Below are 15,303 nucleotides of genomic sequence, written 5' to 3'. Positions count from 1 at the left end.
GTCAGGACCTGCAAATGTTTTTTCCAGCCGACTAAATTGTTAGAAATTTCTTTTTGGTTTGAAAAAATCACGAAATTCGTTTTTAATCCTAACAGAAAATCCCTCCGAGGGAAACTTCATGTTCTTACTAAATTATAAAGTAGAAGATGAAGATCTCATGATGCAGCGCTCCTCAGGAGAAAACCTTTTTGCCCTCAATCTGCATCCAGGACTTTCCGGTACCGATCTGTCCCATAATCCCTCTTCTCCCGACCAATCACAGATTGTTACCACGAGTTCAGGTCAGAAACGGGGTCAAAGGTTACCTTACGGTAAACACGTGACAAAAAGTGGAGGTCTCTGTACACACACGGTTCACACGGGGGGGAGGTTTTATCCCTGTTCGGAATGTGGGGAGCGGTTTTCCTATAAATCGAGTCTGGTTAGACACGTGAGAATTCACACGGGGGAGAAGCCCTATTCCTGTTCAGGCTGCGGGAAGAGCTTCAAAGATAAATCGACTCTTGTTAGACACGAGAAAATCCACACAGGAGAGAAGCCCTACTCCTGTCCACTGTGTGGGAAATGTTTTTCACACAAATCGCATCTTGCTACACACGGGAGAAGTCACACGGGAGAGAAGCCATATTCATGTTCACGATGCGGGAAATGCCTTAGAAACAAATCACATCTTGTAGAGCACGAGAGAATTCACACGGGGGAGAAGCCATTTTCATGTCCGCTGTGCAGGAGGCGCTTTACACATAAATCAAGTCTTGTTAGACACGAGAGAATTCACACAGGGGTGAAGTAGGAGTCATGTTCAGAATGTGGGAAATTTTTTGCACAAGAATCCAATCTGGTTACTTGCCGTATTCATGTTCAGAATGCGGATAATGGCCCCGATTTACTTATTAGTGTTGGGTTGTCGGTTGTGTTGAATTCCCTTCCTGACTTCCTGTTTTTTCACGGTTTCCTTTGGCACGTGGACAGTATTAAAGGGGCATTCCGGCCATAGACATCTTATCCCCCCGCGATCTCTGTGCAGCACCCGCATTCTATGTGGGGCTGCTGCTCCAGTTTTGGAAACTTCTGTTTTTCTGGGACTGGAGACTCCCTGCCACGCCCCCTCGTGACGTCACACCACGCCCCTCCATTCATGTCTAAGGAAGGGGGTGTGACGTCAAAATCAGGAAATGCAGTCTGGAATGCTGAGGGGGGGTGCAGCCTTAGCCAATCATAGCTCATCTCACACTGAACTGCTCTGGGCTGTGTGTAGCAGAATGAGGGAGGAAGTTCTCCCCTGTATGGCTTCAGATGATGTCACACCTGCTGGGGAACACCCCTTCCCAGTCTGTGAATCTGACTGAGACAGCAGAAAATACAGAGCGATATCAAGGTAGAAAACTAAAAAAATAATAAAAATAAAGGCCGGGGGTGGTTTATCATGATGGGGGCAGTGACCTGGGAGGATTATAAAATGTAACAAGATCATAACAGGTATTCTTTAACGCTTTAAATGCCGGAATCACGGGGACCAATGAGTGCAAATAGTGGCTGGAGGTCTCTTACCCTCCTCAGATGAGCAGAATCTGCCTAGGCAGACTGTACAAGACGATTGCCGATAGTACTGATCAGAATTATGTTATTTCATAGTACTGAACAATACATTGCAATCTAATTATAATAATTATATAACAGTCCCCTATGGGGATTTTAAAAGTGTAAAATAAATATAAAAGTGTAAAATAAATATAAAAAAAATATATATATATATACATAGTAAATATAATGTTTTAAAACATATGTAAAAGTCCCCCTAATGTCGTAAACATTAAAATAGAAAATAAAAACACCATCATATGTCATAAAAAATGATAATAAAAAGCGATCGAAAAGAGTCCCATCAAAACAAAAATGGTCCCGATAAAAAATACAGTTCACGACGCAAAAAATTAGCCCTCATACAGCCGCGTATATGGAAAAATAAAAGTTATAAGGGTTAAGAGAAGGCAATATAAAACTACTTATTTTCTCAAAAAAGTTTTTGAAAGTGGTTCAATAAAAGAAAAACTACGTAAATATAGGTATTGTTTAAATTGTATCGACCCACAGAATAAAGAGAACAAGTCAGATTTACCGTAAAGTGCACCGAGTAAAAATAAAAAAAAACAAAAGTTAAAAAAAATAAAATAAAAACACTAGACAGTTATCAAGGATTTTTATTAAATATGGAAACAAAAAAAAATCCTCACATTTCCATGTCTAGGTATAGTCTCTAAATTATTTAATACTTAAAGGGGTACTCCGCTGGAATGTTTATTTATTTATTTATATATATTTTTTTTTTATAAACTGGTGTTAGAAAGTTGAAAGTGCTCTCTGCTCTCCATGTCAGGAACTGTCCAGAGCAGGAGAGGTTTTCTATGGGGATTTGCTCCTTCTCTGGACAGTTCCTGACATGGACAGAGGTGTCAGCAGAGAGCACTGTGGTCAGACAGAAAGGAACAACACAACTTCATGTGGAGCATAAAGCAGCTGATAAGTACTGGAAGGATTAAGATTTTTAAATAGAAGTCATTTACAAATCTGTTTAACTTTCTGGAGCCAGTTGATAAAAAATAAAAAAATGTTTCCATCATAGTACCCCTTTAAATATTCAAAAAACTGATAACACCTAAATGGGAGAAGTGAAAAGGATAGATTTTTTTTTTAACCAGATTTACATTGGTGATTAATTCACAGTGCTAATGTAAAAAAAAAAAAATTGTGAAACTTTTTTTGGATTTTCACATTAGAGGGGTACTCAGCTACTAGACATCTTATCCCCCTATCCTAAGGATAGGGCATTAGATGTCTGATCGCGGGGTTCCCTCCACTGGGCCCCCCCCCCCGCGAACTCTTTCAGCACCCGTTCTAAACGAACACCGGATTCCTGCGGCAGTGGTCGTGACGTCACAACACGCCCCTCCCATATACATGGAGGGGGCGTGGCCTGACAAGGCAGCGTGGCCGTGATGTCACGATCACAGCCTCCGACTCCGAGCGTCCTGAACAAAATGTTTAGAACGCTGGAGCACGAGAGTTCCCCTTTAAACTGGAGGATTAGCCAGGTGGTTGTTCTTTGTTTTGTTTTTTTGTGACAATTTGTGCCAAAATTTTGGTGCAAAACCCAATAGTGAATCGGGACCAATGTGTTTTTAGCAAAGCCAGTCTTTGCGGGTTATCGGAGAATTCACACGGTAGAGAAGCAGAGTTGGAAATTATTGCTTAACGATTGGAAGTTTTTGCCAAAATTAAAATGTATCCATCATTAGAGAAGTCACACGGGGGGAGAAGCCATTTTAAAGTTCTGTACGGAACACGTCCCTACAAGGAAACCAAACTTTAAAACTCATCTGAGAATTCGCATAGAGAAGAAACCTTCCTATCGTTCGAAATGTGGGAATTGCAAAAAAAAAAAAAAATTTTGTAATGTAATAATTCTAGATCTGCCACACGCCCAAATTTTTATTTCCGTGGTCACATGACTGCCGTCCTCGCTCTGCTGCTGACCACGATCTAGGAGGTTCACTGACTTTCCTATCCGTTCCGGACTCTTCCCCTGGACATCTACGCTGAATGGAGATGTGGACTCTATATGAATTTTGTGGACTGGATGAATCCGACCAACAAGGTCTATTGGCTTTTTTTTCTACTTGCAATTTTGGAATTTTTTGTCTTGGATGTTATGATTTTAATAATTTTTTACATTTTTTAACTCCTCATTGAAAAGTTATAAAAACCTGAAACTAAAGGAATGATTTAAAGGGGTACTCCCCGGAAAAATCTTATCCCCTATCTAAAGGATGTTCGCCAGTCATCGGGCACGGAGCGGAGTTTTCTCCGTGTACCGAATGACAGGGGTGCCGCGGCGGCGGTCCCACCGCTGGGATAGGGGTTAAAGGGGTACTCCGCTGCTCAGCATTTGGAACAAAAGGTTCAGAATGCTTGAGCTGGCACTAGGAGATTGTGACATCACGCCCCACCCACTCAATGCAAGTCTATGGGAGGGGGTGTGACTGTAGTCACGCCCCCTCCTATAGACTTGCATTGAGGGGCGGGTCGTCATTATGAGGGGGTGGGGCTATGACATCACAAGCTCCCAGTGCCAGCTCAAGCGTTCTGAACCTTTTGTTCCAAACGCTGACCAGCGGAGAACCCCTTTAAGATATTTTCAGCGGAGTACCCCTTTAAAGGAAAACTGTCAGCCTGTTCACCCACACTAAACCTAATACACTGGGTTATAGTGTGGGTGAACAGGATTCTATAGAGGGGTCACTTACTTAAATTGCTCCAGTAGGCCCTGAGATACAGGCTTCCGAAGTTCCCTTGCTTCATTCAGTGAACTGCGCGCTGGAGGCCCCCCTCGGCTGGCCACTACTGCCTCACTCTGTCACCTCCTAATACCGCCCCCGCTATTTGAATATTCATATTCTTCAACTCCACGTCCTAGTGACCGGGAGTCACCAGTCATGTAAGCGCAGCACTATTTCTGCAGAGCGCATGCGCTGGAAGATTTAAACATGAAGTGAGAGCAGGGGAAAATCTTCCAGCACATGCGCTCTGCCGGGAATTCCCTTGCTTCATTCAGTGAACTGCGTGCTGGAGGCAGGGCCCCCACCCCCCGGCTCGCCACTACTGCCTCACTCTGTCACCTCCTAATATTGCCCCCGCTATTTGAATATTCATATTCTTTCAACTCCACGTCCTAGTGATGGGGAGTCACCAGTCACGTGAGCGAAGGTGACAGAGTGAGGCAGTAGTGGCCCCGCCTCCAGCGCGCAGTTTACTGAATGAAGCACGGGACCTTCGGAAGCCTGTATCTCAGGGCCTACCGGAGCAATTTAAAGGGGTATTCCAGGAAAAAACTTTTTTTTTTTTTTTTATCAACTGGCTTCCAGAAAGTTAAACAGATTTGTAAATTACTTCTATAAAAAAATCTTAATCCTTTCGATAATTATCAGCTGCTGAAATTGAGTTGTTTTCCCTCTGGCAACAGTGCTCTCTGCTGACATCTCTGTGCAGTTCCTGAGACAAGCAGAGTAGAAGAGGTTTGCTATGGGGATTTGCTTCTAAACTGGGCGGTTCCCGAGACAGGTGTCATCAGAGAGCACTTAGACGGATAAGAACAACTCAACTTCAGCAGCTCATAAGTACTGAAAGGATTAAGATTTTTTAATAGAAGTAATTTACAAATTTGTTTAACTTTCTGGAGCCAGTTGATATATATAAAAAAGTTTTTTCCTGGATAACCCCTTTAAGTAAGTGACCCCTCTATAGAATCCCGTTCACCCACCCAGTGTATTGGGTTTGGTGTGGGTGAACAGGCTGACAGTTTTCCTTTTAGACAGTTTTCCTTTTGTCTTTTAGAACCTGAAATTCATATTTCTATGGATGCCTATATAACAGGTGGCCACATGCAATGTATACAAATATATCTAATTTTCTACCATTATTAATGTCCGCAGTCCGATCCATAGATGTAACTTAAAGGGGTAGTTCAGTGGTGAAAAACGTATCCCCTATCCTAAGGATAGGGGATGAGTTTCAGATCGCGGGGGGGGTTCGACCGCTGGGGCCCCCCGTGATCTCCTGTACGGGGCCGCGACAGCCCGCGGAAAGGGGGCGTGTTGACCACCGCACGAAGTGGGGGCTTACACGCCCCCTCAATTCTACTCTATGGCAGAGCCGGAGCGCTGCCTTCGGCAATCTCCGGCTCTGCCATAGAGTTATATTGAGGGGGCGTGTCGGCCGCCGCTTCGTGCGGTGGTCAACACGCGCTATCTGGCCAGCGAGCCGGGGCCCCGTACAGAGAGATTGCGAGGGTCCAACCGCTGAAACTTATCCCCTATCCTTAGGATAGGGGATATGTTTTTCACCACTGGACGACCCCTTGCAAGTAACACATCCCACGCAAAGCTAGAATATTAACACACAAAAGATACGTTTAAGGGATTCAAAAAATATATAAACATTATTTATATAATGAATAAAATCATTTAAAATACATATAAGCATGTACCCTAAGAAGCCGGGACGTGGAGAGATAGCCAGTATGACACTGGAACAAGAGTAAGGGCTCACATAACATAGTTACATAGTAGAATACATATAAAAAAACTAAAGTAAATTAACAAGTGGACAAAAAGTATTGGAGCGTGGGCCCTCAGCACCCGACGTTTCGGGTGGCACGCCCCGGAAGAAGCCAGTCTTTGGCGAAACAGCGGGTGGGGAGGGCCCACGCTCCAATACTTTTTGTCCACTTGTTAATTTACTTTTGTTTCTTTTATATGTATTCTTCTATGTAATGTGCTGCTATGCTATGTGCACTTGCACTCGGACGTTTCGCCAAAGACTGGCTTCTTCCGGGGCGTGCCACGCCCCGGAAGAAGCCAGTCTTTGGCGAAACGTCAGGTGGTGAGGGTCCACGTTCCAATACTTTTTATCCACTTGTTATTTTACTTTTGTTTGTATATGTATTCTACTATGTAATGTGCTGCTATGCTATGTGCACTTGCACTCCAACGTTTCGCCAAAGACTGGCTTCTTCCGGGGGAAGCCACACCCCGGAAGAAGCCAGTCTTTGGTGAAACGTCGGGAAGTGAGGGCTATCTCTCCATGTCCCCGGCTTCTCAGGGTACATGCTTATATGTATTTTAAATGATTTTATTCATTGTATCAATAAAGTTTTTATATATTTTTTTTCAATCCCTTAAACATATCTTTCATGTGTTAATACAGTATGCAACTTGCCTGCCTCTAGCAAGTAGTCACAGTCTCCAGCTCTGTAAGCACACCTTTTGGGGAAGGATTGACAGCACAGACACACCCCTATCTGTATAGCTGATATCTCGTGGCCAGCATCGGCAGTGCGAAGGTCACCGAAGCATAACCCCACTAGATTGTGTGACATTTAAAGGGGTATTCCAGGAAAAAAAAACTTTTTTTTTAATCTCAACTGGCTCCAGAAAGTTAAACAGATTTGTAAATTACTTGTATTAAAAAATATTAATCCTTCCAATAATTATCAGCTGCTGAAGTTGAGTTGTTCTTATCTGTCTGGCAACGGCGCTCTCTGCTGACATCTTGTTGGTCTCGGGAACTGCACAGAGTAGAAGAGGTTTTCTATGGGGATTTGCTTCTACTCCGGACAGTTCCTGAGACAGGTGTCATCAGAGAGCACTTAGACAGAAAAGAACAACTCGACTTCAGCAGCTCATAAGTACTGAAAGGATAAAAAAAAATTTATAGAAGTAATTTACAAATCTGTTTTACTTTCTGGGGCCAGTTGATATATAAAAAATTTTTTTTTTACCTGGATAACCCCTTTAAGCAATATTTTGCTGATATGGGTTGTGCCTGTGCTGTCAATCGGGCCCCAATAGAGGTGCTTACAGCTCCGGAGACTGTGACTACTTGGCAGAGTGGCGCAAATGACTAGTTGCGGGCAGTTTACGTATTGTTCGCTATTAGTTCTTTACAACTATGGATCAGACTGCGGACTACAATAATGGTAGGAAATGCGATATTTTCTTATACATTACACGCTGCCACAGGTTATACAGGCTAAAAATCACTGAAATTAAAGGGGTATTCCGCCCAAAAACATCTTATCCCCTATCCAAAGGAAACCCGGAGGTTTCCGAAACTGGAGATGCAGCACCCGCATAGAATGCGGGTGCTGCATCTCCAGTTTCTGAAACCTCCGGGTTTCCTTTGGATAGGGGATAAGTTGTTTTTGGCCGGAATACCCCTTTAAGTAAATATATATATAGGTGGAAAAAATTATACTTTTGATGGGAAAAATAAAATCATTTTAAACACGGGGGTTTCTTTTTGTTTTTTGTAATGAAAAATAACTTGCACAAACTGCACCCCAAAATTCTCCTACATCCACAAATATCCCCATTGTGGCCCTTGTCTTATGCTTGGGGCCTTAAAGGGGTATTCCAGGAAAAAACTTTTTTGATATATCAACTGGTTCCAGAAAGTTAAACAGATTTGTAAATTACTTCTATTAAAAAATCTTAATCCTTTCAGTACTTATGAGCTTCTGAAGTTTAGGTTGTTCTTTTCTGTCTCAGTAATCTCTGATGACACGTGTCTCGGGAACCGCCCAGTTTAGAAGTAAATTCCCATAGCAAACCTCTTCTAAACTGGGCGGTTCCCGAGACACGTGTCATCAGAGATTACTTAGACAGAAAAGAACAACCTAAACTTCAGAAACTCATAAGTACTGAAAGGATTAAGATTTTTTAATAGAAGTAATTTACAAATCTGTTTAACTTTCTGGAACCAGTTGATATATAAAAAAAAAGTTTTTTCCTGGAATACCCCTTTAAAGGAACACAACACAAATTCAGAGTCCTGCCAGAATGATAGAAAAGCCTCAGAAGTGACTTGTTTTGAAAACCAGATTCTCTTTAAAGGGGTCAAGATGTCTGATCGCGGGGGTCCCGCTGCTGGGGACCCCTGCAATCTCTCTGTGCAGCACCCGGCGTGTTCGTTTAGAACAAAGGGTGCGGGCGACGGGGTCATGACGTCACTGTCACGCTTCTCATGACGTCACACCACGCCCACTCAATGAAAGTCAATGAGAGGGGGCGCGGCATTCGTCACACCCCCTCCCATAGACTTGCATTGAGGGAGCGTGGCCGTGACATCATGACCTCTCGGAACAAAATGTCATTGTTATCGGAAAATGAATATCCTTGTGATACAAAAGTGCTGCATGCCTTTATAGTTTTTCCTTGATCAGTGGGGGACACCTTTCGTACTGTTTTTTTGTTTGTTTTCTAACTGCAAAATGAAGCAGCTTTCTAAATTATTTTAATAAAAAAAAAATGTCCACCATTTTTGTACTGCCTAGAGAAAGATAATTCATCAAACTCTGTCACTGTTACAGATAGCAAGGAGGAGGGGATTGTGGATGGAGTGGAGAGCATCCCTGGTGGGTGGCTGTAGATAGGGAGGAGATCATACATGGAGGGCAGCTCACACAGGCTGTAAATAGGGAGGAGAGCATACATGGAGGCAGCTCACATAGGCTGTAGATATGTAGGAAAGCATACATGGGGAAGCTCACACAGACTGTACATAGAGAGTAGAGCATACATAGGGCAGATCATACAGGCTGTAGATAGGAAGAAGAGCATACATGGAGGGCAGATCACACAGGCTGTAGATAGGAAGGAGAACATACATCGAGGGCAGATCACACAAGCTGTAGCTAGGAATGAGAACATACATGGAGGGCAGATCACAGACTGTAGATAGGGAGGAGAGCACACATGGTGGGCAGCTCACACAGGCTGTAGATAGGGAGGAAAGCATACATGGAGGGCAGTTCACACAGGCTGTAGATAGGGAGGAGAGCATACATGGAGGGCAGCTCACATAGGCTGTAGATAGTGAGGAAAGCATACATGGGGCAGCTCACACATACTATAGATGGGGAGTAGAGCATAGATGGAGGACAGCTCACACAGGATGTAGATAGGGAGAAGAGCATACATGGAGGGCAGTTCGCGCAGGCTGTAGATAGTGAGGAAAGTATACAGTAGGCAGTTTGCAGGGCAGAACCACATGGGCCGTGTACAAGTATAGAGGGAAAGCAGAGACTAGGCTGTAGAAGCTAAGCAAAGTTTTTAACCTTTTGAGAGAGGATTTTTTGCACCATAATAAGGAAATTGTTGTATGAAATTGTTGCCCAATTGGTACTGAATGGTAAAAAGTGTTAATAGTCTTTGTGGCCAAATAAAGTTGTGATTTCTGAGTCTTATGGAGGCAGGATTTATGTAATTAATGTGGTCACTGGGTGTAGCCCAGAATCCTGGTTATTGTCATCGACACAGTTTAAACTGTTATGCGAAGCATTATAAGGAAAACATTGTTTTTTGTAGCCGTTATTTGATTGTTTTTTAAGCTCAAAAGATAAAAATGTGAATTTTTTTCATATATTTTTAAGTTCAATAGAAAAACAGATGGCAGTGCACGCATTGTATAATTTACAGCTTTTGTTTAGATGAGGGGACCCAAAAGTGCTTCTGAATATATCCTTAAAGGGGTATTCCAGTGGAAAATTATTAAACAGATTTGTGAATTACTGCTATATAAAAATCGTAATCCTTCCAGTACTTACCAGCTGCTGTGTGCTCTAAAGGAAGTTGAGTAGTTATTTTCAGTCTGACCACAGTGCTCTCTGCTGACACCTCTGTCCATGTCAGGAACTGTCCAGAGCAGGAGAGGTTTGCTATGGGGATTTGCGCCTACTCTGGACAGTTCCTGACATGAACAGAGGTGTCAGCAGAGAGCACTGTGGTCAGACTGGAAAGAAGTACACAACTTACTCTGTAGAGCATACAGCAGCTGGTAAGTACTGGAAGAGTTAAGATTTTTATATAGAAGTAATTTAAAAATCTGTTTAACTTTTTGGCACCAGTTGATTAAAAAAAATTGTTTTGCCATCGGAGTACCCCTTTAAAGGGGTACTCCCCTGGAAGTATCAACTGGTGCCAGAAAGATAAACAGATTTGTAAATGACTTCTATTTAAAAATCTTAATCCTTCTAGTACTTATCAGCTTCTGTTTGCTCCACAGGAAGTTATTTTCTTTTTGAATTTCCTTTTCAGTCTGACCACAGTGCTCTCTGCTGAAACCTCTGTCCATTTTAGGAACTGTCTGGAGCAGGAGAGGTTTGCTTTGAAGATTTGCTCCTACTCTGGACAGTTCCTAAATTGAACAGAGAGGTCAGCAGAGAGCACTGTGGTCGGACAGAGAGGAAATTCAAAAAGAAAAGAACTTCCTGTGGAGCAAATAGAAGCTGATAAGTACTAGAAGGATTAAGATTTTTTTAATAGAAGTCGTTTACAAATCTGTTCAACTTTCTGGCACCAGTTGATTTAAAAAAAAAAAAATGTTTTCCAGGGGAGTACCCCTTTAAAGGGGTACTCCACCCCTAGACATCTTATCCCCTATCCAAAGGATAGGGGATAAGATGTCTGATCGCGGGAGTTCCGCTCCCGACCACGGAAACGGAAGATTGTGACGTCACGCCCCGCCCCCTAAATGCAAGTCTATGGGAGGGGGCGTGACATCTGTCACGCCCCCTCCCATAGACTTGCATTGAGGGGGCGTGACGTAACACGTGACGTCACGATCTTTCGTTTCCGTGGTCGGGAGCCAGAACCTCTAGTGCTGCTGGAAGCAGATACAGGTGGGTGCTGCACGCTATATTGCGGGGACCAGATGCGATCAGACATCTTATCCCTTATCCTTTGGATAGGGGATAAGATGTCTAGGGTTGGAGTACCCCTTTAAGCGGGAATCACATGGGCAGTTTTTGTACCAGATTTTGGTGTAGTCTTTTGACCCAAATCTAGATCCACTTCTGAATTTCTAAAATCACAAAATCCATTTTTAATCCTAACAGAATATCCCTCCGAGGGAAACTTCATGTTATCACTCAACTATAAAGGAGAAGATGAAGATATTATAGAGCACTCCTCCTCAGGAGAAAACCTAACCCTCGATGTACATCCAGGACTTCACAGTACAGATCTGTCGTATAATCTCCCGAATCACGAGGAACCTTCTCCCAGTACAAGTCACAAAAGGTGGAAAAGATTCCATTACGATGAACCGTTTAGTCCCAGGTCAGATCTTTCTTCACAGAGTAGAATCGAGGAGCCATTTTTCTGTTCAGAATGTGGGAAAACATTTAAAGATAGAACAAGGCTTCTAAGACATATGAAAATTCACACGGGGGAGAAGCCGTATCCCTGTCCAGAATGTGGAGAATGCTTTAGAGAAAAATCCTGGCTTGTAAGACATATAAGATGTCACACAGGAGAGAGGCCATTCTCATGTTCAGAATGTGAAAAAACTTTTAGAGATAAATCGAAGCTTGCTAGACACGTGAGAATTCACACGGGAGTCAAACCTTATTCCTGTTCAGAATGTGGAAAGAGCTTTTCAGATAAATCGACTCTTATGATACACGGGAGAATTCACACAGGAGAGAAGCCGTATTCATGCTCACTATGTGAGAAATCTTTCGCGCATAAATCGCATCTTATTTCACACGAGCGAAGCCACACGGGAGAGAGGCCATTTTCATGTTCAGAATGCGAGAAATGCTTTACAGATAAATCGAGTCTCGTCATTCACGAGAGAAGCCACACAGGAGAGAAGCCGTATTCATGCGCACAGTGTGGGAAATGTGTCCGAAATAAATCACATCTTGTTTCGCATGAGAGAATTCACACAGGGGAGAAGCCGTTTGCATGTCCAGAATGTGGGAAATGCTTTACACACAAATCAAGTCTTGTGAGACATGAGAGGTGTCACACAGGAGAGAAGCTGTATTCATGTTCAGAATGCGGGAAATGTTATACCCACAAATCAGATCTTGTTAAACACGAGATACGTCACCGAGGAGATAAGCAGTTTCCGTGTTTAGAGTGTGGAATATGTTTTGTTACTAAAGCTGAACTTGGGAATCATCAGAAAAATCACACGGGGGAGAAGCTGTTTTGATGTTCTGTATGTGAAAAATGTTTTACTGGGAAATAGAAGTAACCATGGTTTTGTTGTTAAGCAGTAATTTATAATATGAACTGTGCCACCGCCTTTTATTAAACATAAACAGCGGGTGCAATAGGTATTGAACACGTTACCATTTTTCTCACCAAATATATTTCCAGCTGCTGCTGACATGAAAACTTCCCATATACAAAGAAAAAAAAAATAAGCCAGGGATTAGTGTCTGTGTAATAATGTGAAATTAAAACAGTGAAAAAGTATTGAACGCACTTCCAGATATACGTTGTACAAAAGCCTTTGGTAAAATCCTGAAGGTTCCGCGGGCCTCTTCTATGAATTATGAACTTCAATTCTTTCTATAGATTGTCAATGGGATAAAAATCATGTGGACCATTCTAGCAGCTTTATTTTTTTTAATGTGTAACCATTTGATATGAACAGTCCCAGTCTGCTCTCATCTGACCGCACTATATTCTCCAGTATTTCACCAGCTTTTCCAAATGTTGTGCCGCAAACTTTACACAAGCTTCACCATGCTTTTATATTCACAATGGAATCTTGTGTAGTGAGCGTGCATACAGGCCATGGTGGTGTGTGGTGAGCAGGCATACAATCCATGGTGGTGTATGGCGAGTGTGCATAATGACCATAGTGGTGTGTGGTGAGTGTGCATACAGACCATGGTGGTCTGTGGTGAGCAGGCATACAGGTCATGGCGGTGTTTGGTGAGTGTGCATACAGACCATGGTGGTGTATGGTGAGCGTGCATACAGACCATAGTGGTGAGCGTGCATACAGACCATGGTGGTGTTTGGTGAGCGTGCATACAGACCATGGTGGTGGTTGGTGAGCGTGCATACAGACCATGGTGGTGTTTGGTGAGCGTGCATACAGACCATGGTGGTGTTTGGTGAGCGTGCATACAGACCATGGTGGTGTATGGTGAGCGTGCATACAGACCATAGTGGTGAGCGTGCATACAGACCATGGTGGTGGTTGATGAGCGTGCGTACAGACCATGGTGGTGTATGGTGAGTGTGCATACAGACCATGGCAGTGTATGGTGAGCGTGCATATAGACCATGGTGGTGTATGGTGAGCGTGCATACAGACCATGGCAGTGTATGGTGAGCGTGCATATTGTTTTCTTGAAGACAACAGTACCGGCTAAGGCTGCATTCACATTTCGTTTTTGCAACACGGTTCCCATATCAGGTTTTATGTAAAAAACAGTATGTCTCAAAACCGGACCGAACCGTATACAACCGTATACAACCGTATATACTTCTGTATGGTTTTAAACCGTATACGGTTTGAAAACGGATGTCCGGTTGCATATGGTTTAATACGTTTTTGGGGGAAAAACGGATACTGTTTTATGTTTGTCCTTAATTAAATAAAGTTCTTCTTGTTCTATTTGTGGGAAGAACTTTCGGCGCGCATTGCACATGTGCAAACTGCAAAACCAGATGGTGCAAACCGGATGGAACCGTATGCACATACACCATTTAAAAAAAAATAATATGTATACGGGTTGTATCCGGTTCTTCACCAGGACATAAAACCGTAGTCGACTACTGGTTTGTGTACGGGAAAAAAACAAATAAAACCGTAAATGATGCAAAACGTACACAACCGGATGCTACATCTGGCGTATGGTTTTCAATGACATGTTTATACGTACGGTTCTTACACTGAAACCCGATACTGGAACCGTATTGCAAAAACGAGATGTGAATGCAGCCTAATTCCAGGTCTTTTTGAAGCGCTCCACTAGTGTCCTCGGCTCTGGGACAATTCTCCCAATTTATTGTTTCTGATCATATTTTTTGTGAGGAGCACCTGATCCAGGCAAATTTATGGTGAAATGATCGTCTTTCCACTTCTTTATTATGGCCCCAACAGATCTCACCGGTACATTCAAAAGCTTAGAAATGCTCCTGTAACCAACACCATTGTTGTGTTTTACAACAATTCGGTTGTGAAGGTCTGGAGACGGCTCTTTGCTTTTCCCCATCATCAGATGTGTCTTGTCTGACACCTCGGCAATGAGACCTTTTAGAAGCCATCACTTGGGACTGACCCTGCAGAAAGTAGGATTGCTTATTTAATTATTGATAGATTTCAGCTGTTGTCTTGGCTTTCCAGGCCTTTTTGCATCTCCTTTGCATTTCTTTGTGTATTTTATACATTTCACATAACACATAATTTCTGACCTTATTTGTTTTGGTTTCTTTGTTTATTTGAATTACTTGAGTTGTCGCCAACATCTGGGGAACATTTGATGGCAATAGCTGCTGGAAATATATTTAGTGAGAAAAACGGTGACGTGTTCAATACTTATTTCACCTGCTGTAAATCATGTCCTACATTAAAGCGTAACCAAGACGTATGATATGAATTAACATATCATGAATAAATCTGCTTTGATAACAGCTAAACATTTTAATGAAGCAACTTTCTAAATTGTCTTTATTAAAAAATTTCCTCCATTTTACTGCTGCCTTGAGAAAGATAATTCATCAGACAGACTCTCTCAGTGCTAGAGATAGCAACAGTGAGGGAGTAACACACCAGACAGGGTGGAGAGCATCCCTGGAGGGCAGCTCACACAGGCTGTAGATAGGGAGGAAAGCACACAATAGGCAGTTTAGGGAAGAATCACATGGGCTGTGTATAGAGAGAAATAGGAACAGCCACAGCAAATTGACATTTAGAAGCAAAACAAAGCAAAGATTT

At 42.7% G+C, this 15,303-nt stretch overlaps 1 protein-coding gene across 4 annotated transcripts in view; it reads left to right on the top strand.

Moving 5' to 3' along the window:
* The window catches only part of LOC130299484 (zinc finger protein 892-like), a 68,062-nt gene extending 53,045 nt beyond the window's left edge, over window positions 1-15,017 (top strand). For 3 of the 4 annotated variants that reach the window (XM_056551465.1, XM_056551466.1, XM_056551464.1), the window contains one exon: window positions 11,453-15,017. In XM_056551465.1, coding sequence (XP_056407440.1) covers window positions 11,453-12,558 — 1,106 coding nt within the window. In that variant the 3' untranslated portion in view covers window positions 12,559-15,017. Of the gene's footprint in view, window positions 1-95; window positions 1,099-11,452 lie in introns of those variants that run through there. The other variant, XM_056551467.1, reaches the window with a different exon arrangement.
* Window positions 15,018-15,303: the final 286 nt, after the last annotated feature.

Source organism: Hyla sarda, chromosome 1 (genome assembly GCF_029499605.1).
Source record: "Hyla sarda isolate aHylSar1 chromosome 1, aHylSar1.hap1, whole genome shotgun sequence".
Taxonomy (NCBI): domain Eukaryota; kingdom Metazoa; phylum Chordata; class Amphibia; order Anura; family Hylidae; genus Hyla; species Hyla sarda.
The sequence above is the reverse complement of the archived record's forward strand: the minus strand, read 5'-3'. Positions and strand labels throughout refer to the sequence as shown.